Source organism: Rhamphochromis sp. 'chilingali', assembly GCF_963969265.1.
Source record: "Rhamphochromis sp. 'chilingali' genome assembly, chromosome: 3".
Taxonomy (NCBI): Eukaryota; Metazoa; Chordata; class Actinopteri; order Cichliformes; family Cichlidae; genus Rhamphochromis; species Rhamphochromis sp. 'chilingali'.
Window position 1 is genome coordinate 45,660,518 of NC_137931.1, and position 24,701 is coordinate 45,685,218.

At 43.7% G+C, this 24,701-nt stretch overlaps 2 protein-coding genes across 2 annotated transcripts; both read left to right on the plus strand.

Annotated features, from left to right (window-relative positions):
* Nucleotides 1-1,279: 1,279 nt before the first annotated feature.
* loxl5a (lysyl oxidase-like 5a) lies at nt 1,280-7,517 on the plus strand. The gene is made up of 7 exons (XM_080878035.1): nt 1,280-2,819; nt 3,620-3,728; nt 4,309-4,446; nt 4,830-4,986; nt 5,110-5,205; nt 5,289-5,404; nt 5,489-7,517. The coding sequence occupies exons 1-7, from the start codon at nt 1,811-1,813 to the stop codon at nt 5,493-5,495; spliced, it is 1,632 nt and encodes a 543-aa protein (XP_080734161.1). The 5' UTR covers nt 1,280-1,810; the 3' UTR covers nt 5,496-7,517.
* Nucleotides 7,518-12,293: 4,776 nt separating this feature from the next.
* Nucleotides 12,294-21,125, plus strand: mydgf (myeloid-derived growth factor; the record flags this gene model as incomplete). Its single annotated transcript, XM_080879117.1, has 6 exons — nt 12,294-12,578; nt 14,715-14,765; nt 14,865-14,926; nt 15,366-15,447; nt 18,166-18,238; nt 19,582-21,125. 6 exons carry the CDS (start codon nt 12,294-12,296, stop codon nt 19,659-19,661), a joined length of 633 nt encoding a protein of 210 aa, XP_080735243.1. The 3' UTR covers nt 19,662-21,125.
* Nucleotides 21,126-24,701: the final 3,576 nt, after the last annotated feature.

Sequence of the window (24,701 nt, forward strand, 5' to 3'; positions counted from 1 at the left end):
AAAAACATTAAATAGCAACATGATATATTATATTATATTATATTATATTATGTTATGTTATGTTATGTTATGTTATGTTATATTATATTATATTATAGTGCAAACAGTGCAGGCTTCAGCTCTGGGGAACAAGCTGTTCCTCAGTTTGGACCCTGCATATGTGGTGAGGTTTAAAGAGAAGTTTAAGGAAGACCTTGCTTCCCGCCAGGAACATACCAACTATGCATGGCTCCAGATCGCAACTGCACTGGACCCACGTTTTAAAGACCTACGCAGTGTGCCCAAGACTGACAGAGAAGCAGTGTGGACCACACTGGCAGGCATGCTGCATGAAGACTCTCCTAGAAGATCACACAGTGCAGAAGAAGGTCCAGCCAAGAAGAGGCTGAGCCTGCTGCAGATGGACTCTGACTCTGAGTCAGAGGAGGAGGTACAGCAGGACAGAGCCATACAGCGCTACAGAGCAGAGCCCTGCACTGCCTTAGAGGACTGTCCCTTACAGTGGTGGGCAGCTCATGCAGGAGCCCACAGCCAGCTGGCCCGCCTTGCTCGCAGATACCTGGCCACTCCTGCCTCCACATTTTGCCTGTTGAATTAGGCCTATGTTCTGTGAACTTGAAGATGTATATGGATAAAACAATGTGCTAGATTTAAACGGGTGGAAAACATTCAGTAAAAATCCCTCACAATTATTTGAAGCCCTGTTCTGCTTGTACTGCTTGTACTCACAATTAATAATAAATAAAACAAACAAGTGTGTTAAAAACCACTATCTGTCCCGATTTTTACACATATATACACACATATACACATATATTTCGAGTTGCGATTAATAAATTTTTAGGCTGTGATGAATTCGCTTCCAGCACAACACCCAGCCTACGTCAGACCACGCTGAGTGAACGCAGGCCACTCAGCGTGGTCTTAGCATTAAATAACACTAACAAGTGTGTAAAAATCCGCTATCTGTCCGTATGTTTGCACACATTTTGGTCATATTTCGAGTTGTGATTAATCATGATTAATTAATTTTTAGGCTGTGATTAATCTGATTAAAAATTTTAATCATTTGACAGCCCTAATTATATTATATTATATTATATTATATTATATTATATTATATTATATTATATTATATTATATTATAGTGCAAACAGTGCAGGCTTCAGCTCTGGGGAACAAGCTGTTCCTCAGTTTGGGTGGATTCCGTCACTCACAGCGTTGTTAGCCCTCTTGTGCGCGCAGACTGCAACCCCCCCCCCCCCCCCCCCCCCACTGTGCTTTGCCCTGATATCTGCAGTGTGAGGTTGGATCGCTCATTCTCATCCTCACACTGATGCCACTTATTTCGGTCTTTGTTTGACATAAAAGGGCATATTTGTCACTTTATTGCAACTATATTTGCACTCTTGAGCTCCTTCATTCACTGACTGATCATAAAGTTATTACTTGCGTTATGTATTCATCCGTTTGAACATAATTAATGAAGCCACATGTAATCACTAAAATTTGTACTTTGGGTACAATAAGAGAGTTTCAGATGGAATGCTGTTTTGTTTTGTTTAAATTTCACCAACTTGCTGATGCCCACGGTTGTGAGTGCGGCTTCTTGCTGTACATGGGTGGATGGTTGTAAATCACATCACAGATGCCAAAAACCTCTCAAACCAAGCCCCCTTGCCGGTGATGCTGTGCGCAACCTCGTGACGGAGTCAAGCATATTCAAAACACCCCCTCACCTCCCGTGTCAAACTCAAATGTCAGCCTATTTCATGTGTCACTTTTGGAGCAGTTGCCATCCCGACGAGCCATGGAGAAGTTCGTGTTTGTGTTATTTTACTTATTTGGTGTTCTGGTGTGTTTGGGCACCGGTCAGCACCATCTGCGTGCACGTGTTGGACCGTGGACACACCGGATTCAGTGGGAGAATAACGGTCAGGTGTACAGTTTACTGAGCACTGGGACTCAGTATCGTTTACCAGCACAGACACGGAGACGCGCTCAGCTTCTATTGAGAGCAAACAACCAAGTGAACCCTCCGGCTGCGTCCAGTAGACCCACCAGAACCGGATCTTGGGAATTTAACGAACTCAACGGCCATTTTCAACAAAACGAGCGCAGTCAAGTGGATGCGTCGGTCCTTGGTGCTGATACGGATCAGTATATACTCGCCTCGGGACGACCTGGCACACGCAGTCAGTCCCCACCCCGCAGCCAAACCACCACAGAGGCTGTGGGATACTCCGGGTCCCTCCGGTCACAGTCCAGCAGCTCTTCAGCTCTTACCTCCGTCCAAGAGTTCTCCGGCAGCGGAGTCCCACGGGGAGGCCGTAGTGCACTTGGAGATGATACAGGTGTACAACGGGCCAGCGCGTCACAGGCAAGATCGCCGGATTTTACCCACAGCCGAAGCGGCAGAACCAGGTCCCAGAGCACGCATTCAACTGTTCGATCACCTGCCACATCAATATGGGTGACCACGGCAGAGGACGCTGGGAACGCACGTCATATAACCCAGGAGACCACGCTGGGAGACGCTCCCAGTGCGCGCGGTGTGCAAAGAGCGCACACTCTGACCAGAGTCACGCCAGAGTTAATTGTTTCTCCCACAGCACTGTACAGCAACGCTGTAGAATTACAATTTCCACGTAGCGGACCCGATGCCTCACGCACTACAGACGCGACTGACCCACGAGACCCGCACAGTATTCATCACAGGAACTCGGTTTTCTATAACGTTTACCCACCAGACCGCAGGAACAGGCTGAGTGCGCGCCCTCCACCAGGAGCCGGCTACGGGACCAGGTTCTTCCACAACGGTGAGACAGAAGCACCGCGGCAAAGACACCAACGTGTATTAAAAAGTAGTTATGGAGAGGCACGCATCTTGAAGCGTTAGAGACATTATCACGCCCAATCAATCAAATTGGTTTGGCGCCGAAAGGAGTGCCGAGCCCCACATTTAAATCCCATCTAATGCAGATTTTAATGCATTTTAATGAGAACCGGAGTTAATGCCTCGTTATGACAAAACTAATGTCTCCCGTGCCAGAGCCTCTGAGCAAAGTTAAAATTAAATGCTTGATTGATAGACTTTGAGAGTCATTAGTGATTAGCCAGCAGTGATGGAGAAATTACTTCTGCAGCTTATGACAGTATATCTAAAGTTGTCCATTCATTATTCTTCCCAAGCAGATTCTTATTATGCTGATCTGTATAGATACAGGTTTTGTGACGTCTGCATAGTCAAATCAACACATGCAGCACTTTTCAATAAGGATGCAGTTTATTAGACAGTGTAGAACAGAGCTGTCAAACACAGAGGACAGACTCCATCAACAAAGCTTTATGTTTCATAAGTACAGGACAGTCTGGTCAGTGATCTAAGAGCACTTTTTCTTTTAATTTACACATTTATCATGTAGAAAAATTCAGATATTCTGTTAAAATTGCCCTTTGTTATCTTATATTCAGATATCTGAGGGATTAAATGTGGACATTTATGTGACTCTTGATGAGTAAAATGAGTTTGAAATCCCATTAGTGGAAAGTTGATGCCCCAGTTTTTGCCTTTAGGTTGTTTTAATCGTTTAAGTTTCTGATTTTTTTTCCTCTGCAGGTCTTCCAGACTTGGTTCCTGACCCTTACTACATCCAAGCAGCCTCGTACATTCAGAGAGCACAGATGTATGCACTTCGCTGTGCAGCTGAGGAGAACTGTCTTTCCAGGTGCTTTATTGGGCTTTATATGAATCTGTCTGTCAAAAATAATTTAAGTTGTTCTTCACTGACATTTTACAATACAGGTTATTTTTGCTGTGCAGCAGAAACGTGTGACGTCAGGCAGGACAAACACATTTACATCGAGATAATAAAAGATAGGACTTCTTTGAGCCTGCCTCACTGTGTTGGCCCACATCCCATTTGGATGCTACAGCTGAGTGACAGAATGACTGGACGCAAACCTGGCTGCTGCCTGAGATTCTCTCCTCTGATCTGAGCAGCCGCTCTGCCAAATAAAATAAACTCTGAAATGAAAGGCAAAGGATTTCTGAGGTGAATGCAAAAACTGCTGAGGCAAGACCAGAAACCACCTCTGCAGTAAATCATTGCGTCTGCCGCTCGGTGAGCAGGAAATAGAGTAAACTGTGCAGTGAGGCATGTATGTGTGGAGGACAAAGACTTAAAAAGGTGGTGCAAGTCGATTCCGGCTGCGCACTGAGTGCTTAAAACCCTCCGAGTGTCATCTCGGCACACAGTGAAGGTGCTCCAGGTATCTTGGCTCATTTCCTGTTTCCTTTTCCTTCAGCTCTGCATATCACCCGAGTGTGAGTGACCTCGACTATCGAGTTCTGCTGCGCTTCCCACAGCGAGTGAAGAACCAGGGAACAGCAGACTTCCTCCCGGTGAGACCCAGGCATGAGTGGGAGTGGCACAGCTGTCACCAGTGAGTTAGAAACACCATATATGTCCTCAAAGTCACACCCCAGTTCCTGCAGAGTGATGTGTGGACACAGGATTTATAACTAACAGATAAAACATTAAAACATGTCCGAGGGAGAAGTTAATTTTAGGAAACTGTAGTTTCTCAGCCAAAGATGCCTGAGGTGAGCGTTTTAGGAACATCCACTCTGACATCCCACAGAGCCAACAGTTCAGAAACAGCTGAGAGTAGACCAAATCTCTTCATCTGTTTTAATTGGGGTAATTACACGTTTTGTTTTTTGAAAAAGGGAAACATGAGATTTAAGAGAATGTTACGTACTGTAAATACAGCAGAAAGGACGGTTTCCTGAACACATTAGCAGAGAAGATTTCTCTCCTCTTCAGGCATTACCACAGCATGGAAGCATTTAGTAACTACGACCTGCTGGATGTCTCCACTGGACTGAAGGTTGCTGAGGGACACAAAGCCAGTTTCTGTCTAGAGGACACGTCGTGTGATGCAGGAGTACGGCGACGCTTTGCCTGCACTACTCACACACAAGTCAGTTTGCACTTTTGTATCTGTGCAGGATTTTCACTGGTTACGTCTTTCTCGTAAAAACGTAAAGATTTCCGCTTTTAAAGCATCGCAGAAGCAGGTTGTGTAAGTTTGGCGTCTTCTTAGGGTCTCAGTCCTGGATGCTATGACACGTACCACGCCAACATCGACTGCCAGTGGATCGACATCACTGATGTGCCGCCGGGGAACTACATACTCAAGGTGGGTTTGCAGGACGGATTTATATTATTTATATTATTATTCACATTTCATCTCTAAATGATTGTTGTTTATTTGATTTTCAGGTAACGGTGAACCCCTCTCACCTGGTCGAGGAGTCTGACTTCTCCAACAACGAGGCTCAGTGTGACGTCAGGTACACGGGAAGCTACGTCCAGGCGAGAAACTGCAGGATCGTTGTGTAAGTCGGGTCAAGTATTCTCGATTTTCACGAGTGACTCTGGAGGTAAAAATGTTTAAGGTATTTTTTTTCTTTGCTTCACAGGAGCTGACCTGACAGCAGACTGAACATCTCACAGGCAAACATGTACTTAATCTCTTCTTACTGCTCCTAATGAGCAGCTGCTGATACCATCATCTGTTTGCTTCTAAATGAATCTGTATTTATATGATTTATTGTATCCAAAGCCAGGATGGCTCAATTTGACCTTTTACTTATTTATATGAATATTCATTTTAAGTGGATTTTGTGCTGTTGGCTGTTACTGTGAGACTGACTTGGTGCTGACTGTGGGGAAGCAGTGGTGCTCCAGCTTTCCTCCATCACATCTATTAGGATTTTGTCAGAGACCAGCAAATATACCCTGAAGTATACAGCGTGCCGCTGCTCTTATTTAAAAAGTTCAAAAGCTGTCACGTGTGGATTATTTGCAATGCTTTGCTCCAGCAGCAGTTTATAGTTTTATGTATTCTACTGAAACAAGGCTCGACTTTTAAAAGCTTTATGGTAAAACTTATTTAGATTTCTGAAAACAAAGGCAACCCCGACATCTAATTATTGAATTAGTCTAATTACAATTGGGAGCAAATATTTCTCAGCCTGAACTCATCTGGCTGCCCATTAACACCAGTTAACACGAGCTGAGAGGCGGTTCAGTGTCGAGCGGTACATTTCCTAAATGCTTTAGGAATAACACACCTCAGAGAAATACCTGAAACGATCCCACTTTGCTCATTAACGTCATCAAAATAGCAGCGAGAGAACGAGAGCGCTGTGACACCAGTGTGTTTTTGCGTGCTTGTTGTGTTGTGTTATTGCTGGTGAGTGATTGGGAAAACATTTAGTCACCTGGCAGTGGCTCCATGTGAGACGCCTGCGAGTGTCTCGCTCTGTTTACACTTTGTCACCGAATTTAGTCGGGACCAACTGGGACGCTGTCTGGAGGACATAACCAGCGCAAAACACAATTCTTCCTCTTTGCTCCGTGTTTTTATTATTTTTTTTAATGAGGCCTGTTTGCCTCACAGAAGATTGGCAGAAAAACAAGCAGGAGGTATGTCCTGTATTGTACGGGCTTTTTCTTTGGCACTCGTCATTAGGCACAGCAGGACTGTCGTGGGAACCATTCCAAACCAAACATGCCCACTGCAGTAATTTGAACCTCAGCAGAAAACTTCTTGCAGTAAAATGGAAGCTTTTAGCAGCAGTAAGCCTAAATGAAAGAGGATTTTTGATGAGATGCATATGCTAACAGGTGCAGAGCGGGGTCGCGGGAGTTTGTTCTAGGATCACATTCACTGAATCATTTGCAGAGTTTGTCTGTGGCAGCATCAAGTCACAGCCTGTCACCAACTTCTCCAGTTCCTCGCACAATAATAGTAAGAGTCTGTCGGTCCTGATGAGGTCACCTCTATTTGTTATGTTTTAAGGACACAGAGGAAATCAAATACACACACTGATGCAAGAGATGGAAAAACTACCAGAGATGACATGGAAAGCATGCTGCCTGCACCGCATCCTGTATAACCGCATCACACTGTGCTGAAACCCATTTCACTCATCCTCTTATCCAAACATGGACTCTGTGCTGAACCTACACCGTCTCTTGCCAGCGAACCATCTGAGTGTGAAAGAGGGTCAGGGCAGAGCCACCTCCTCCAGCGCTCCCAGCTGCTGTGTGCTAAGGGTGGGCCGGTGCACTAAGCCTGCAGGGTGTGGGCAGAGCTGCCGGTCGCTCCGGTTGGAGATGACAAGGAGGAGAGAAATTCCACAGATCCACTGACGGGCAGGAAAACCCGACTGCAAACTGCTGACATCAGCGACGGAGCCTTTCTTACTGTGGGCTGAGTGTCTGTGAGGCCGTGCCCAGACTGTCTGAGACGCCCAGTCAACAAGTGTCCGAGCCAAGAGCCCAGACCCCAGCGACACATGATGGACGTCAATATTCCTGGGTACAGACTTAGACTGGAACAGTGTCGATAAGCAGTCACAGACTAAAAATATGCACGTGTGTTAGTTTCACGCCCATATTGTTACGCTTGTCTTGTGACTTCACTAAAGCACCACACTTGTATTAAAGATGCATTGTCAGATTTTTACAGTCACTTAGTGGCAGCATAACCGCCTATGTGAGCACAACACTGATCATCCCCTGCACACAAACTCAGACATTTATGTGCAATTTAACTCTACTCTGTATTTGGTAATTGTTCTGAATTCATTTTTTCCTGCCACAGACTGTGGGTAAGAAAACACTCAAAGACACTAAAACACATCACCTTTTAAAATGCAATCAGATCACAAATGGACAGCACTAAAAGCTTGTGCGAAGTACCACAGCGGGCAGCTTGGAGGTGTGTGACAATAACAGGTGTGGACAATGACGCGCTCCACTTGTGTCCAGATCACTGAAACGCATTTTAAAAGGACGCATTAACAGGTCACAGACTCCACTTAATCACAGCTTTGTGCGCCACGATGTCAAGTGTTCTCTTTAATGCACTCCGAGAGAACATTATCACAGCGCTGACCAGCCACTTCATTAGGTACACCTATTCATCTGCATGTTAACACTGCAGAAAATGATGTTAATACGTATCACTAGAGACAATAAGAGATGCCTGTTAATCTGTTAAACTAAACCTTTTGAAAAGAGATCATTTTGGTTTTGGGACTGACTCAAACATACGCTCACTGGCCACTTCATTAGGTATACCTGGTGTAGTCCATCTTATTGCAAATGTCTAATCGGCTAATCACAGTGCATATAGTCATGTAGATATCATTCAGATAACCTTCTGAAGTTCGAACTGAGCATCAGAATGAGGCTACCTGAGTATTGTTGCTGACCATGTCTGTCGACTGTGTCACAAATCATCTCCAACTATCTTGTACATGACGGTACAAATGGCCTCCACAGTCAACGGATCTCAATCCAAAAGAGACCTTTGGGATGTGGTGGAACAGAAGATTCACATCATGGTTGTGCAGCCAACAAATCTGCATCAGCTGTGCAATGCGAGTATGGACCAGAATATCCCAGGAATGTTTCCAGTGAAAATCAGAGCCACGAAGAAATACGGCAGATCTGACAAGGTCTGATCAAGTCACTACATCTGCTGTTAACACCAAACACCAGTGGCCGCATCACGACGTGCACAGTGTGATCTCTTCCTATATTCAGCACCTGTCAGTTAGAAACCACGATGCCCGGCCCACTGTGGGTCCAGATGTCCATAACAGCGTAAAACCATCACATATAACTCTGTTTCAGATCGATCGCAGACATCAGCACCATGAATACATAAATACCAAAACATTGCAGTTGTAGCCACAGTGATCAATCACCCAGAGGTAAGAAACAAACGATGCAGTTTTCCTGTGCTGGTTGTTTGTTTTTAACTAAGAGGAAGAAATTGGAAAGTTTTCACGCCACAGGGCGACTCAGCTCAACAGCAGCTGCTCAGAACTAATAAAAGCACCAAATTAACCCTGACGCCTGTAGAGTCACACACACACACCACCGACGTGCTGCTGTGTTGTTTTCCTCCCACTGTGTGAGTGTGTATGTAAAGTCTGGAATACGAGCTTCCATCACGAGTGAAATTATTCGATGGCAACTTAATGTTCCCTTCCTCCATCCGTGCTCTGTGTTTGCTGTGAGTGAACTGTTTGTCTAAAGCAAAGAGTCGAAGCTATTTGTGCGAGCGGGGGGGAAATGACTGAATCATTTTCACGGCTCTCCCGCCGGCGGCGTCTGATGTCCCAAAAGTGGAAACAATGTTTACCTGGACTGGACGAGGGCTCTAAACTGGGCCGTTTACACACCGCTGTAGATTCAACAGCTTCCCCTGTTTGAAAGAGAAGGATCCTGTGTGTGGTTTCCCTCCTGAAGCAAACACTCGACAGCCCTGTGCAAATGCATGCTGTTTTATTTATCCTGTTATTGTATAATTTTGGGGCCGGGAGGAGGTCTGGATGAGGAGGTGCAGGGGAGAGAGGGCGGGGGGTCGCCCAGCTGAAGCCTTCCATTTCTTTCTGTTCTGAATGTTCATATTGTTTTATGGGTTTTACACTTGGCTGTCAGACGACGTTAGCGTGTCTCCTGCCGTGCCTAACATCTGTTCACGCTACACCGGGAGGACGCATGTTGGCTCCGGAGACATATAAAACACATCCACGGACGTGAGCAGACGTGAGACTGTGCTGCTGCCTCGTGTAAAACAAAATGTTACTGCAGTGTGAAAAAGACAGCTGTCGACATGTTTGCTATATGCAAGAGCACGAGAGTAGTGCAAAGTTTAATCGGAGGGTTGCCTCATGAATCACAGCCTGCTGAGGCAGAGCGGGCCTCAAACAGCGCCTAAAGAAATCTCGAGTAAGTCAAAAGCAATACCAAAGAAATGCAGTTTACACACGCCTAATTATTGTAGTGTGGATTTAATATGTGTGGATTACAAAACAAATAATCTTACTGGATTTATGACAAAGTTTTGAAAATGAACAGCTCGTTTATTATTATGTTAATTTGTCCAATTTGAGCCGCGGATAAATAAAATGACAGCTGTTCGTCAAGTGTTGATGCAGGATCTTTGTTCAACCCCTCGGATTAAAGCAGAGATTCTTCATTTGCATCTTAACTGACTCATTTCATCTGCTGCGGTTCTGTACAGAAGCGTGACAGCAACAGTTTCTAGGTCTAACTGTAACAGCAAGAGCTGTGTTTAAGTACTTATTCTTACTTTTGCACTGGAGGATACTCAGCGGTCACTTTGTTAGGTACACCTGCTCAACTCCTCATTAATGCAAATTTCTAATCAGCCAACCGCGTGGCAGCACGTTAGTGTATTTAGACATAGAGGCGTGGCCGAGACGACCTGCTGAAGTTCAAACTGAACATCAAAATCAGGAAAAAGGTTCTTTTAAAAGTCACTCTGAATGTGGCGTGGTCGTTGGTGCCAGACGGGCTGATCTAAGTATTTCATTCATCCCGCTTTGTATATGCTTGTGAGCATTGCCACAGTGTGTAATATACTATATTAAATATACTATACATGAAACTCTATAACAAAAGTTATAACTACAGCAGTATAGACAGTTTTAAAAGGGCTGTGGTACATATGTAGGCTGCGAGTGTGTTATTACTACAGGGATAGCTCAGTAGGTAGAATGGTGGCCCCATGATTGGAAGGTCGGGGGTTAGATTCCCCTGAACAGCTACCCTGAGGTACCCCTGAGTAAGGTACCGTCCCTACACCCTCCAATGGCTGCCCACTGCTTCACTGAGTGAATGGGTTAAATGCAGAGAGGAATTTCCCCACGGGGATCAATAAAGTACACTTTCTTTCTTTCTTAAATCCCAGACAGGAAATACAAACATTGCTAATTGTGGAGAAAATGTGGACACACTGGGGAAGTAACTGCAGCGTGCTTTATAGGAAACGTGTCCTTTTATCAGCTTTCATCTTAATGAAGGATGTTATCACGTTCAGTATCTGTGCAGCGAAAGAATAAGAACAATGAGCCAGCAGCTAATGCTCCTCTTAAACTGCTGCACGTGTTTGGAAAGACAAAATGTGCCCTTTGACCTCACCCCTTCACACCTGAATGTGACATCCTTGGCCAAACATTCAGGGCTACAGCCAGGTGGTTAAAAATAATAAATACAGATGTCAGCCTTGTTCTGATTGTTGGGCTTTTCTGTAGGATCTTTACCTTCCAGTATAAAGTGCCTTGTAATTTGCTGCTATATAAATTCAATTTAATTAAAGTTCTGGACACATCTGATTAATTTGGCCTCCACATATTAATATTTCTGAACATGAAATACTTTAAAGTAACTCAGCAGCAGAAACAGCAACATGTTGCTTAAACACTAATTGTTCTGTATAAGTAATCTAAAGGCGTTATATAAAATAACCCAGCATCAGAGCGTCAGACATTTTACCAATGATCACACCAACTAATGACCCCTTTTTAGAAATTATAGATGACATACTGCAGGCTTAACTATTTTGCCTTCCAGGATTTCAATCAATTTGTACAAAGAATTTGTAAACTGGCAGATAAATGCAGCAGAGTGTCGAATTAAAAAGGTTGTAGTGGCGTAATCCTACAAATTAGCATATAAATAAGAACATGCTTAAATGGAAGAGCAGCACACCGGCTGCACGATGGGGGATGAGCAGCCTCTCTTGTCTGAGGAGGCTGAGATCATTCAGTGATCATTTTCTGCCACTCAGTTTGTGGTGATCACGGCATACTTTGCTGTGGTCTGCCGGGGGAGCTTCATCTGAGCTTTAGACACACACAAGCACCAATAAGCTGATGAAGGCCGACTCTGTGATGGGCTGCAAACTGCTCTTTTGCAGGTGTGGTGGAGACTCTTCAGTCATTTTGACCACCCCCTGCAACACTTACGGGACAGACAGCAGAGCACATTTCCTAACAGACTGAATTATCTCTACTGCCACAAGGACAAATATAGAAACTCTTTCACACCTCTTATCTCTCTGTTATTTATCTCTATTTAGTTACATCACTTGTATAATAACAACAAGTAAAATAAAATGCTAAAATTAAATTATTTCTTCGTGTTTAAATAATAATAATAATAATGATTATAATAATACCCTTAGTATCCCTTAAACATAAAGTACTATGTAAAATTGGTTAAACTACAGCGACACCGTGTGGCCAACACGGTCAGCGTCTCCATTAAAGTAACTTTATTCAGTCAACATTTAACACAGTTATTATTATTATTATTATTATTATTATTATTATTATTATTATTATTATTATTATTATTATTATTATTATTATTATTATCTGTCAGTCACGCGCGGTGATGTTACTCGTAGCCCTTTTGTCTCTGTTTTACAGCGTTCGTGACGTGGAGTGTGACGACACTCACAGTGGACGGGACACCGGAGGCGCTGCTCGCACCAGCTGCAGGTCAGAGGAGGAAAACATGGCTCGTCAAAGTAACACCTGCGCCGGTAATCTGGCGTTTCTGTTTGCGCTCGCGCTGATTGCAGCGCGTGTCCCGGCGGAGGCGTCCGAGGAGCAGGCGAAGACGGTGGAGTTCAACGTGAAACCGGGAGGAGTCGTGCACACCTTCTCCGAGGGCATTGTAAGTGCCTCCGCCGAGCGGTGTCTTTATTTCTCGCTGTAAATCTCCCGCTTTAAAACGAGCCCTCGTGCAGGGAAACACGGAGCTACCGATAAATCCTGAATCGTAAAATTTAATTTTACGTGGATTAAATTTGAATTCACCGCGCAGCTCACTGTAACCCACTCCAATGTGATTTATCAGTCAGTTATTAACACATTAATAGCTAAATTAATTATCATTGAGGAGCTGAGGTCTGCTTCTCTTATTACAGTCGGACATAATCGATGTTATAAACAACAAAAGAGAAAAACTACAATCTGCTGGGCAGCTTTAGTCGCTGTCTGATGACGACACAGCCTGTGAGGGGCTGACACGTCGCTGTCACAATGGCGCTTTTGATTGGTTGAGAGCTTCTTTTCTTTTAACTTAAAGACTGCTCACTTTAAATTGTAAAAACAACTTTTGTCTGATTGTTAAACTAACGATCGAACTAATTATTTAATGAATTAATGTTTTTCTTGTTTGATTAATCAAAGAAAAGCTGACTCGTCATTGGTCACAGCAGGTAAAGCTCAGGTGTCCCTGATAGCTTCAGCGGTGACAAAGAGAACCATTACGTGTCTCTAATATTCTGACGTGGGAGGTGTTTGCAAAGTCGCAGTTTAAAAAAGTCAAAGTCATCTTACAAGCTGTTACATTAGATTATTACTTTAAATAGAAAAAGAAACTCGCTGACTCGTCCAGCTGTAGCTTGACTTATTATTTGTTATTTCCTCGTTTCGATGGCAGAGGTGTGACTCTGACTCACTTTCATGCTCTAAACCAGGAATGTCAGACTCCCTCTGCGTCGTTGGCCACAGACAGCCCACTTTAATCTCAAGTGTCCAGAGTCCAGAGCAGTGGAATTCCCCTTCTCTGTCAGTGGACCGAAGATTAGCTGCACATTTATTCCCACAGATATCTGAATATGAGAAAAAAAGGTGCAAATACAACCTTACCTCTCATTTCTTTCTACGTAATAGACAAATGCTGCTGTAGTAAATGAGAGGAATCTGTCAGCGAGATTTAAGAAATAAAGGTGTAAACTAATTCTGTACTACAAAGTGAAAAAACTGGAATTTTTCTTTCATTTCATTTTTTCAATCTGTTACTTAATTACTTTAGTATAGTATGAATGGTCCAGAGGAAGGCCTTCATCAGTAGGAAATGTTGCAGTTAGATGTCCAACATTATTGCCCTCATTCACATTTTCTAAAGCTTCATGCACATCTTATCTTCACATCAGGAAGCCCTGTTTAGCTCATTTAGGTCATTTCAGGACCAATTAAATATATTTAAAACTACTTTCAGGTTGGCTCAGTACACATTGGATTTACCAGATTCCTGAGCCAACCCCAAACAGTTTGTGATTCCTCCTGGTATCAAACCAAGGGCCTTTTTACACGTTAGGTGAATATGTTAACCACTACGTTACGGAGCCATTCAGTCTACGTGATGCTGAAAAGCTTAATATGAATGAACTATTCAAGCTGAAACTGGTGAAAGCTGTTACTAATGTGGCAGAAAATAACCACAGGCGTGTCTGTCGTGCTACGCTGAAATCTGAATAGAGAGAAATTGTTTTTTTAGCAGTACCCAGGCTAATTCTAAACATCTGTACCAGGTCACGTAGACCAGACTTTAAACGGCGTTCTTTTAAATGATGATCAACAAGCAAAAGAAACATCCAAAACCAAAAAGACCAGCGGTAATTTCTTATGGCTTTTTTAATCTGGCTCAACTCTTTCCCCCATAAACAACATCTGACACGCTCTAGCATTAAGAAAGGTTTTGAGACCTCAGTACAAAATAAAGAAATCGTTTCTGGGCTTTTCTTAGGGGAGCTGTCTGGCAGAGACCACCCTCGCTAACCTCCGATGCACAGACAGAACAGAGCTTCTTGGGTTCCTCCTAAAGAGTAACGTGTTAGTGTTCAGGGTATTATTGGAAAGGATGTGAGTTTACATGCAACCATATTCTGTCTTTATTTCTATGTAAGGTTAAACTGAAACCTGAGTGAGATCAGTGGAACACAGAGTTTCTCGTTTTACAGGAAAGTTTTGTAGGTGAATCCAAAACACGGCACTAACACCTGGTTTCATTCTCCTTCTGCAGGGGGAGTATGAATGCTCTTTCACGTACGCCTCTCAAGGAGGAACCAACGAGGTGAGCCCCTCCCTCTCTCTCACTGTGCGTCTCCAGCCTCACATCACTGATTACTGCGGTCTTTATGCTAAAATATTGTCCCTTTTTTCTGTAACGCAGCAATGGCTGATGAGTGTGGGCCTGACTGATGACAACAGACTGTTCTCCTGCTCTGTGTGGAGGTGAGACACAGATTTTAGAGGACGCTGCACTGACTTGCATTGGCTTAATGGAGGCTGCACAACTACTGCTTACCTCACCTTAACCTTAAAGCCTGCCTTCACCCTAAAATGTCCCCATAAGGAAGTCGGGCCCCCGTGTTGTGATTGTGTAACCAGATTTAGGTCCCCGTAACTGCAGTTATACCAGGACAACACTCACAGGCCAATGAGCAGCCCGCGGAGGTACTCTTCTTCTTCAGTTCGGTGACCCCGATGCTAAGAGCACCCTCACCGCTAATGTGTGCGTCTGCTGAGTCACCTCATTGATTTTGCTTAATCGTGACAGTGGCGGTAGAGACTAGAAGGGGAAACAACACAGCAAACTTCTAACCTCTGATTGAAATGAATTTATGCAAACCCGTGACACTGACAGCAAATATTTCCTTTTCATTCCCGCCAGGCCTCAGGGGAAGTCGTACCTGTTTTTCACTCAGTTCAAAGCTGAACTGAAGGGAACCAAAATCGAGTATGCCAACGCGTATGTAAGTACAAAGAAACTGTTAGCTGAGCTTTTAGTGGGCCTGTGTTCATTCATTTGTTTTTGAGTTGTCAAATTATCCCAGTGCTCAACATGGACAAAGCTGAAAAACTGTGATTGCTGGGTTTTGTTTCTTTGTGCTGCTGAGTTTGTTATTTATTACTGTCAGTGGGCTGATCCCATTTCCAGAGGAGGGCTGTGCTTCAGTGATGCTTTTAAAACCAGGATCATACTTGCTGTGGACACTGCCGATAAATATTCCACATGATTCTTTAAAAAGCTGGCTGGAGTTCGCCTGCAGGTGTGTGGTTGGTTCACTGTTTTTCGGGCTGGTCCTTGAAGATGCAAACTATTGAAGGATGTCCACAAGGAGTCTCGCGTCCATCCTCTCATGGCCCAAAGCAGAACAACACCGTGTTAGCTGATTCCAGAACAGCGCTCCACTGACTTTCTGTCAGAATTACTACTAATAAATAACCTCTTTCACTAATCTAGCCCAGCCTGCATAGATGGTAACTAATGGTTACAGCCTAACAGCATATTAGAGGGCTATCCTCACTGATGGACATGCCCAAAACACTTCACCTAGGAGGCGTCCTAATCAAATGGCCGAGCCACCTCAGCTGGCTCCTTACGATGTCAGCTTGATTCTGAGCTCCTCGCAAATGACCAAGCTCCTCATCCCCTCTCCGAGCCGGAGCCCAGGCACCATCCGCAGTAATGCAGACGCTGCACCAAATCTCCTGCCAATCATGAATTTGCACCGAGAGTTTCTGCCGTCATGTTCGCTGTGTTTCTGTCTAAAGCGCCAGAGGTTTCTCAGACACGTGAATATCTCCAGTCAGGGATTCATTTTCCTGACATCGCATGAAAGCACTGTAAGCTCATTCAGCTTGGATTCATCTGGTTTCTTTTTCAAATTCAAGATGAGTCACGCTTAAAGCCAGCGGTTCAGTGCAGGTCTTTCTTCCTTGCACTGAAGTTTGCCTGTTGGTAGTCAAACTGCACCACAACCTGTGCAGCGTAGTTGCGATACTGTCGGTGCAACACATCATAACGCCTCACAGTTCTGCGGTTGGTTTGACAGGACAAACAAAAACTTTCTGCTTTGTATTGCCTCGCTGTTCCAGGCGCCCCTTCGGTGCAGAGATTAAAGCTTCATCAGCACAGTTGTCAGGAAAAACAAGGCGAAACTCTGTTGATGAGCATTTCTGCATAGCCTGCAAATAATAAAACATCCACCTTTATACCAGCAACACATTCATCAGCCTCTGGGACCAAATCTGAGGCAGACGTTTGTGTGCAGCAGCTTCTTATATGCTTTTTCTCCAGCACGTAGGGGCTGTAAGATCGTCACAGCTGTCGCCATCTGCACTTTTGTCTCGTCTCGTGCGACAAATAGAGAAAAAATCTCAGAGCTGTATTTAATTAAACAGTTTGATAATGACGCTTGCGCCTCGTTCCTGGATATGTAAATGTCAGTGCGTGCCACGTCTCCGCACGAACGAGGATTATTGTAAGTCTGACATTTAATGATTTGTGAACAGGATGAGCTGCCTTCAGACTTTTGTCTAATCGGACTCAAAGAGAAAGAAGCAGCAGCTTACCATTTTAATATTCATTTAGTTCATAATATCTGAAAAGTATTTAAAAAACTTCCATCTCGCAGCCCAAGAGTACGTCTTCAAGTTCCTCGGTGTGATCGAATGGCTGTCCGAAGCATTTCCCGGTTAATTTTTCAGTGATTATAAAATACAGCAAAGCTGCCAGTTCTCACATTTGAAAAGCTGGAAGCAGATAATGTTTTGCAGTGTTCTGTGATTTATCACCTATCAAATATGTTTGATTAACTGCTCAACTTTAAATGTTGGCACACGAGCCTTCTGCAAAAAGGGGCGGCACTGGGTCCCTCTACTTAGAAATCAATGAAAAGCGAATGCATAATATGTTGCTTTACTACAACGATGGCGCCCGTTACATAAGGCGTGCCCCCAGACACAAAGTCGATAAAGTTGCAGCTGCGGGATTTTGTAGCTCGAGGACTTGGATTTGTCACCCGAGTAGCAGAATGTACCCGACCATAAGCTAGACATGGGTGGGTTGGACATATCATCTTCCCTCCACTTGTATACAACAAACCCATAATGTGCCCTTGACAAACTAACACAAGTCGAGTGAGTCAAAGTAGCACGAAAACTTTATTTCTTCTTGACGTCACACTCGGAATCGAGTCTGTGCACTTTAATGTCTCGTGGAAGGTTAATGTCCGCGCCCGGTCTGAGCTCAGCCACTTTGCGCGGTCTGCCTGTCTGATGTGGTCGTCTGTGAAGTGGAGCGCACCTCGACACGCCTCCTTCCCACAGCAAGGACAGTCCTGACACTTTCTGTCATTAGTGCGAGCGCATGTTTCCTCCTCCCGCTCAGCTCCGTGCCCTGCAAGCCAAAGACGAACACACAGGGAAAAAAACACAACTTCCTTGAATGATGAGACCGAAATAACTTTGCACGCACAAACAAACACACCTGCCACCCCCGCGCAACATTTCCTTGACCTTGCCGTCACGTCCTCCTACTGTCCCGGCCCGTCTGTTCCAAACAAAATTGTTGTCATCTGTGCCGCCTCTCATCCTGTTTCCCTCTCTGTTTCATTGTTTCTTTTTTGTCTCTCTTCCCCTGCTCTCCTCCTCCTCGTCTTCATCGCGGCTGCTGTTTGCGTTTCCAGTCTCAGTCGGCAGCAGGAGGACAGAGTGACGTTCCTTTGAAGCCAGAAGAATTCACCATCGGAGAATCAACAGGTGAGAAATTTATTGTGTTTCCGAGTGTTCAATCAACTCCCTCTGCTTGTCACATCAATCCCTTGCTCTTTCTCTCCGTCTGCCTCCCTCCCTCTCCATCACGCTGCAAGTACCCTGCTGATTTCCCTCTAAAGCATATGCTCCAGCTGTGAGTGGGTTGTCATTTGTCCCTGTAGCATTATTTCTTGTTATTCCGTTTCCGCGCAAACCGAGGCTCCAGACTGTGATTAGCAGGATTTGACGAGTCGAGCCGACCAGCAATTTCCTGTGTCTTTTTCAGCATATTAAACGCTACAGTTACAGATGCTGGAAAACACTTGCAGTCTGGGTTTGTTTTGATAGACTGCTTAACAGTGGAGAGCGTATTAATTACAAACCTACGAGTAGCCTTTAGCATCTATAGGAAAGGAGAGCAACCGAGCTCAGACGTGCAGATAAAGACATGTCCTTATGTTTGTGCCACATGGAGGCAGTGAGTGTTACAGCTGGTGATTTATTATAAGTGCTGTTTTATTTTAGGCTGGGACGTGTTTTAAGGTTATGGTCAGGCTCTTAATTTGTAAGGCTTTAATTAAATCACTTGAAGTCCACTTATTACACATTTTCCTTTACATTTGTTTATAAGCTAACAGCTACAACATGCATCAACTGTTCAGCTCCAAAAATGTATTTTAATGTACGACTCCATCAAAGTACAAAATAACTGATCATGTTTAAGCTTTTAGAGTAAAGGTGGGCAATTAATTTTCCCAAGGGGCCACATGATACACTGGGACTGTTGTGTAGGGCCGCACCAATAAGCTGTGGCCCCTTGGGGAAATGAATTGCCCACCCCTGCTTTATGGGAACTGCTTGCCTGGAATAAAAATATGTTTAGTTCCTGTATAAATATCTTCCCCAGTGTAATAAAGGTTAAATTATCATTTGCTTTCTTTGTAAGCTAAGCTCGCCACGCTGTGGTTTCTAGCTCTGCGTATAATAAACAGACACGAGATTCGTGTGTTTTTTTTCTTTCCACCCTTCAAAAAAGCAAATAAGCATTTTTTTTTAGTGCATGTCTGAAAAATGCTGAAATATAGACTTTTTCAAATACATAAAAGATAAAGATGCTGTTTGTGTGTGAGGTCTTTAACAGGATCAGCAACGTTGCTGTTGGGCTCACTGCCTGCAGGTAGCAGGCATGTCTCATTTACACCAGCTCACCTGCAGGTGGAGCTCATCAAACCTACAGACGTGATGTCCTGTTATTCTCCTTGTGCTTTGTTTGCAGCTGAATGATTGTTTTTGCTCTGTCGTCATCTGTGGCGGCATTTCATGCATTTCCTCTTTTTTTTAACCTCAAGTGACCCACAGGGATGGAAAGTTCAGCGCTCAACTCTCCAAACTGACCGTGATTGGACGGACACGAAAAGACGAGCTGTAGCTGGTCAGAAGTGAAGCGCTTTGACCAATCAGAGCATCCCAACGAGCTCCGACTGGAGCCTCTGCTTTTCCCTCAGTGATCGATGAAGGATGGATTTCTTCCTGAGTTACAACTAAAAATTGAAGAAGGATAAACTGGATACTGCCCTGACAGCACTTTGTGTCGCTACAAAAGTTACCTGATACTTTGTTGCTATAGTGGATCGGAGCTACACGGGACAAAAGGGATCAGCTGAGTAAACAACAACAACAACAACAAAATGCTTGCTCTGAGATGAAGTGCTTCCATAGTTGTTATTTTTCTTATGCTACAAGATTTACAAAGAATTGTGTCCTGATACACTGGGGATGTCTGTGATTGTATAGAGGATGTCTGGGGGCTTTGTGGAGTATAGATAACATATTTAGACTAGGGAAGGATTTATCCATCTTATGTAATCCCGAGAGAAAAGTGAGTATTCCCCAATATCGTCACTGCGCGCACATAAACAATTTCCCCCGTCTGGCTCTGCTCTGAGCCGCTGTTGAGCGAACTGCCTCCTTCTGTCTTCATCTCTCTCTGTTTATCCGTTCCAGATGATTGTAAGCACCACATTTGATCCCCAGCAACCACCAATCACTTCTTCTTGTGATAAATCTTTGTTTTGTGTTTTTGCCTGAAGCCATAATGCAGCAGATAGCAGCTTTTAAACATGTTAAGAGGACACGTGTATTCCCACTTATGTCTTCAAATCTTCATCATTCTGCAGCAGAAGATGCAAATCTTTCTCAAACAAATTCCCATTAACAAATGGATCTAATTTGAGTTTATTGCAACAAGTTTTCAGTTACATTGTTAACCACAGAATACTAAAATGTAGGGCATGCACAGACGTTTGGATGATAACACGCGAGGCAAAAGAGATGCCAGCAGGTATCTCTGAGTCCTCCTTGAACCCTTTACTTTCATCTTTCGGTGCCACATGTGTGGATCAGCGAGGATAATGTGCAGGTTTCACAAGGACTTCATTATTTCGCGCCCCCCCCCCCCCCCCGTGATGTTGCGAGAACCTTTATCCCCCCGTCATTGATCCAGCCCTCTCAGATCCACGCCAGTCTCCAGAGGACGATTGATTTCAGATTTGAGGATTTTGCTGATTTGATTGTGTGGTTGTGTTACCTGTTATCTCTCTGCCTTGTTTGGCCCGGGATCGGTTTCCCTCGTCCGTCCGGAGGTGATCCTAAGGAACTGAGGAAATGCTTAGGAGCGTTTCCCCTTTTCCTCGTTGTCACCGCTGATGTCGATGCGTCGTCTGGAAATAATCACCTCCAGATCCTGGCGTGACAGATTTGAAAACAAACAAACCCAATGTTACTTATTTTGTATGTTTTCTTTTTCTACTTGTTGATTCTTCTGATTCATGATGAAATGTGATGGGCGTCTCAATAAAGACATTTTCTGGAGATAACTCAATGTTTGTGTCTTGTTAATGTCAGTCATGATCTCACTGAAGCTCCCACAGCTTGTTAGAGGGTAAACATAAAAAGAGGAAAGATTTGAGTGCCAGCATTGAGACAATAAATATTCGGAGCACTGTCAAAGCTGGGCAACAGTAAACACGGTGGAAAGCATTTTTATACCCCATCATATCCCATCCAGAACAACAGTAATTTTAGTAGCAGCACTAATGCATCCCTAATTTAGACTCAGTTTATAAGCAGCATAAATACAGTGTACAGGACATCTGAGGCCCCGAGCAAAACTTGCAATTAAAATAAGCATTATAAGAAATGTTGTTTTAAAATGTATTCTGCTGGCGTAGGAAATTAACATATATTGTCCTCAGATAAATGTTGCCATGAGATAAAGAGCTTCTATTGTTTCTTCTTTATTTCTGGGAGAAAAGCTTTGGAGCGAGGCTCTTCTAAATCCACAGGCACAAATGGGAATCTATAGAGCTCTGATCTTTATGGGTTTATAGAGATAGAAAGTTGGTGGGGATTTATTCATTTTATGTTAAGCCAAAGAGAAAAATCTGTAATCTAGATTGTCGGCATATCGGCGCAAGTTTGTTTGAAGCGTAGCGTCAGAACTGTAACCAGCACGTTTAGCGCTGCTTTTATGAAACATCTGAAAATCTCAAGTGTGGCAGAGCTAAGATCACAACAAGCTGTGCGATGAAACTCCCACAGAGGCTCTTATTTGTAATTAAAGCATCTTATAGCAAAGCGGGGACATTTTCAGACTCTCGTTTCTAGTTTTGTGGCCTTGCAGGGGGAGAAAATGAGACACTTTGTTCTCGAGTTGGTTGTTCCATCGAGTAATAGGTCTCTGTTGCACAGTAGCTCTTTGATTATCATCATTTCACTCCGTCTATGGGACTCGGAGCTGCCTCGATGCTGTCATGCAAACCCTGAACACATATCGCTGCTGTTTACCATCTGGCAGCGGTACAGATGTTTACTTTCAACTTCTCCCTTTACAGTACAACCATCACAAAGAATTAATACACTCTCCTGCAAAGAATTGGCCTAGATTATGATGACGTCAATTAAAGAGCTTTGATCAGAACCCCCCATCCTGCCACCCCGCTGCTGTCCAGACTGAAATACCTCTAACTGTTCAAATGTGGTGCAGACACACTGTAATGGTTCACAAAGCCACTGCAAGAGGGTGTGCAGGCTGACAGGAGAGAAACATGGAGCAAAATTAAATTCATGTGATTTAATTACTAACTGACAGAAAGTTGTGGGTTGAGGGGTACAACTTTCTTGGCTTCAGGAAGATGTTTGCCATCTTCTTGTGACCCCTTAAAACAAAGCTTGTACACTTGTTGCCTTAAGAGATGTTTGACCAAAAGCAAATCAGTGTGGTTCTGCAGCCACCTTTAGCAGCAATAACTTGAATTGTTTTCTGTACGACTTTATCAGTCTTCCACATCGTTGCGCAGGAATCTTGGCCCGCTGGTCTTTACAGCGTTGCAGGAACTGAGGTTTGCAGGAACAAGGTCCCGGTGAGGTCTGGATAACACTCGGTCGCTGCAGCACCTTTGCAGCTATTCTGTTGTAGATTTGTGCTTTTTCTGTTGCATGAACATATTTCAGCCAAGCTGCTGCTGTTTGTGTTCGACTCAATAACTGTAAAGTGTCCAGTTTCTGTGGCTGCAAAACGAACCCAAATCACGCCTCCACCACTGTGCTGCGTTTGGTTTCCCGCAAACGTGGTGCTGTGCGTTATTGTCGAGCATTTCCTTTTTGCTCTTGTATGTTCAAAGACACTGGCACCAAATAAGGTCTACTGTTGAGTAAAACTTGCTTGTGGAGATGAGATTACTCGCCTGTCTGTGTGTGCAGATGTTTCCCTGGGGGTCCAGTAGAGGCCAGGTCACATGAGTGTGGGGAATTCCTGTACATGGAGTGTTTTCATAATGGCGCTAATTAAGATTAAAATATATAATATTTAATTAGAAATAGAATATTAGACAGTGTGATTTGTGTTGCAGTTGGAAGGCTTGACTTGCCTTTAATTGTCCAGTTATTTTGCTTCCACCGTACTCTGCCTCAGCCTTCATCACCACTCATAGTCCAGTGGCAAAGGCCAACCTTGTGGTCTGTGGTTTGTGCAACTTTGCTTTCTAAATGTATTGTCATGAACTTTAAGGTGCTAATGGAGGCCCGTAGGGATTGGCATGCAGTCTTTGGGTTTGTTTCAATTTCCCTGACCACTGCACAGGATGACATTGGGGTCGATTTGCTGGGATGTTCACTTCTGGTACGACTGGCAGCTGTCTTGAATGTTTCCCACTTGTGAATAATCTTTCTCACGGCAGAATGATGGACCAGATTCTTTGAAAATGGACTTATGACCTTTTTCAGATTGATCGGCAGCAAGAATTGCTTTTCTTAGATCACTGCTGGTGTATTTCCTCCTGGGCATCGAGTTAACACACACCTGAATGCTTCAGACCTGCAAACTGCTAAAACTTCTGCTTATGATCAGTTGATCAAATGCATTTAATTAGCAGCGCCTGGCTGCAGCGCAGCTTCTCAGTTCCTATGGAAGCAGTAAGGATGTATGTAGTTTTTCCACAGGACTGCACTTTCATTACTTGAAAACTTGTTTTGTTTTTGCACAGCTGTAGTGTGGCATTTTTAGTGTGGACTGCTCATTATTAGGAAAACCATTCAGTTCACCTGCAACACTAACAAGATCTCCACTGACCTCAGCTGCACATAAGGTTTTAAGTCCTTAAAGTTAACAGGTTAGCAGATTACACTCAGGATGTGATTCTTTCTGAGCATCATGTTGGCGCTCCAGCTTTAAGCATGTAAGCACTGCACTTGTAGCATGATGGTAGACACCTCTGAGGGGTAGATCTGCACAAAAATGACTAATTACTAATAAAACTATCGCAAAATTTGCCTAAAAATGCTTGAATGAGTCACAGAGTATCACTGTGTGATATTCATTATGAACATAATCCCACATATACCATGCTGGTGATGGAAGCGCTCTCTGGAGCACCAGTGGTTATTCATTCCTAGCTGTTTGTGAGGCTGAGGAACCGCGCTAACGTTAACGCGCTAGCGCCGTCCAGCCCCAAGCACGGGGCGATCCGCGTTAACTCGCTATCGAAGATTTGCCGCGTTAATCCGGTTATTGCGTTAACGTCAATTTAACAAGATTAACGCTGCAGCACTAATATATATATATATATATATATATATATATATATATATATATTAGGGGTGCAACGATACACAAAATTCACGGTTCGGTTCGATACTTTTTCGATACAAAAAATGTTCATTCATTTTTAATTTGTCATTTATTAAAATTATAAATATATATTTTAACTCAAAAGTACAGTTTTTAAATTTAACCCTAACCCTTGTGCGTGTTTTTTATTTTGACAGTGAATGACACTGAACGACACAGGAAATCATTCCTGCCTGTGGCCATCTCCCTGTACAACGCATCCACTTAACACACTGTTTGCTGCTACAACTACACATGTTTCTTTTCCAACTATTTATCTATGAGTGACTTATGTATGTATAT

Excerpts from the sequence above, each read along its gene's own strand:
- loxl5a (XM_080878035.1), top strand. The coding sequence starts at position 1,811 with ATGGAGAAGTTCGTGTTTGTGTTATTTTACTTATTTGGTGTTCTGGTG. Across the intron at positions 4,447-4,829 it reads GAGTGGCACAGCTGTCACCA|GCATTACCACAGCATGGAAG; the intron begins GTGAGTTAGAAA and ends TCTCCTCTTCAG. Across the intron at positions 5,206-5,288 it reads CGGGGAACTACATACTCAAG|GTAACGGTGAACCCCTCTCA; the intron begins GTGGGTTTGCAG and ends TTTGATTTTCAG.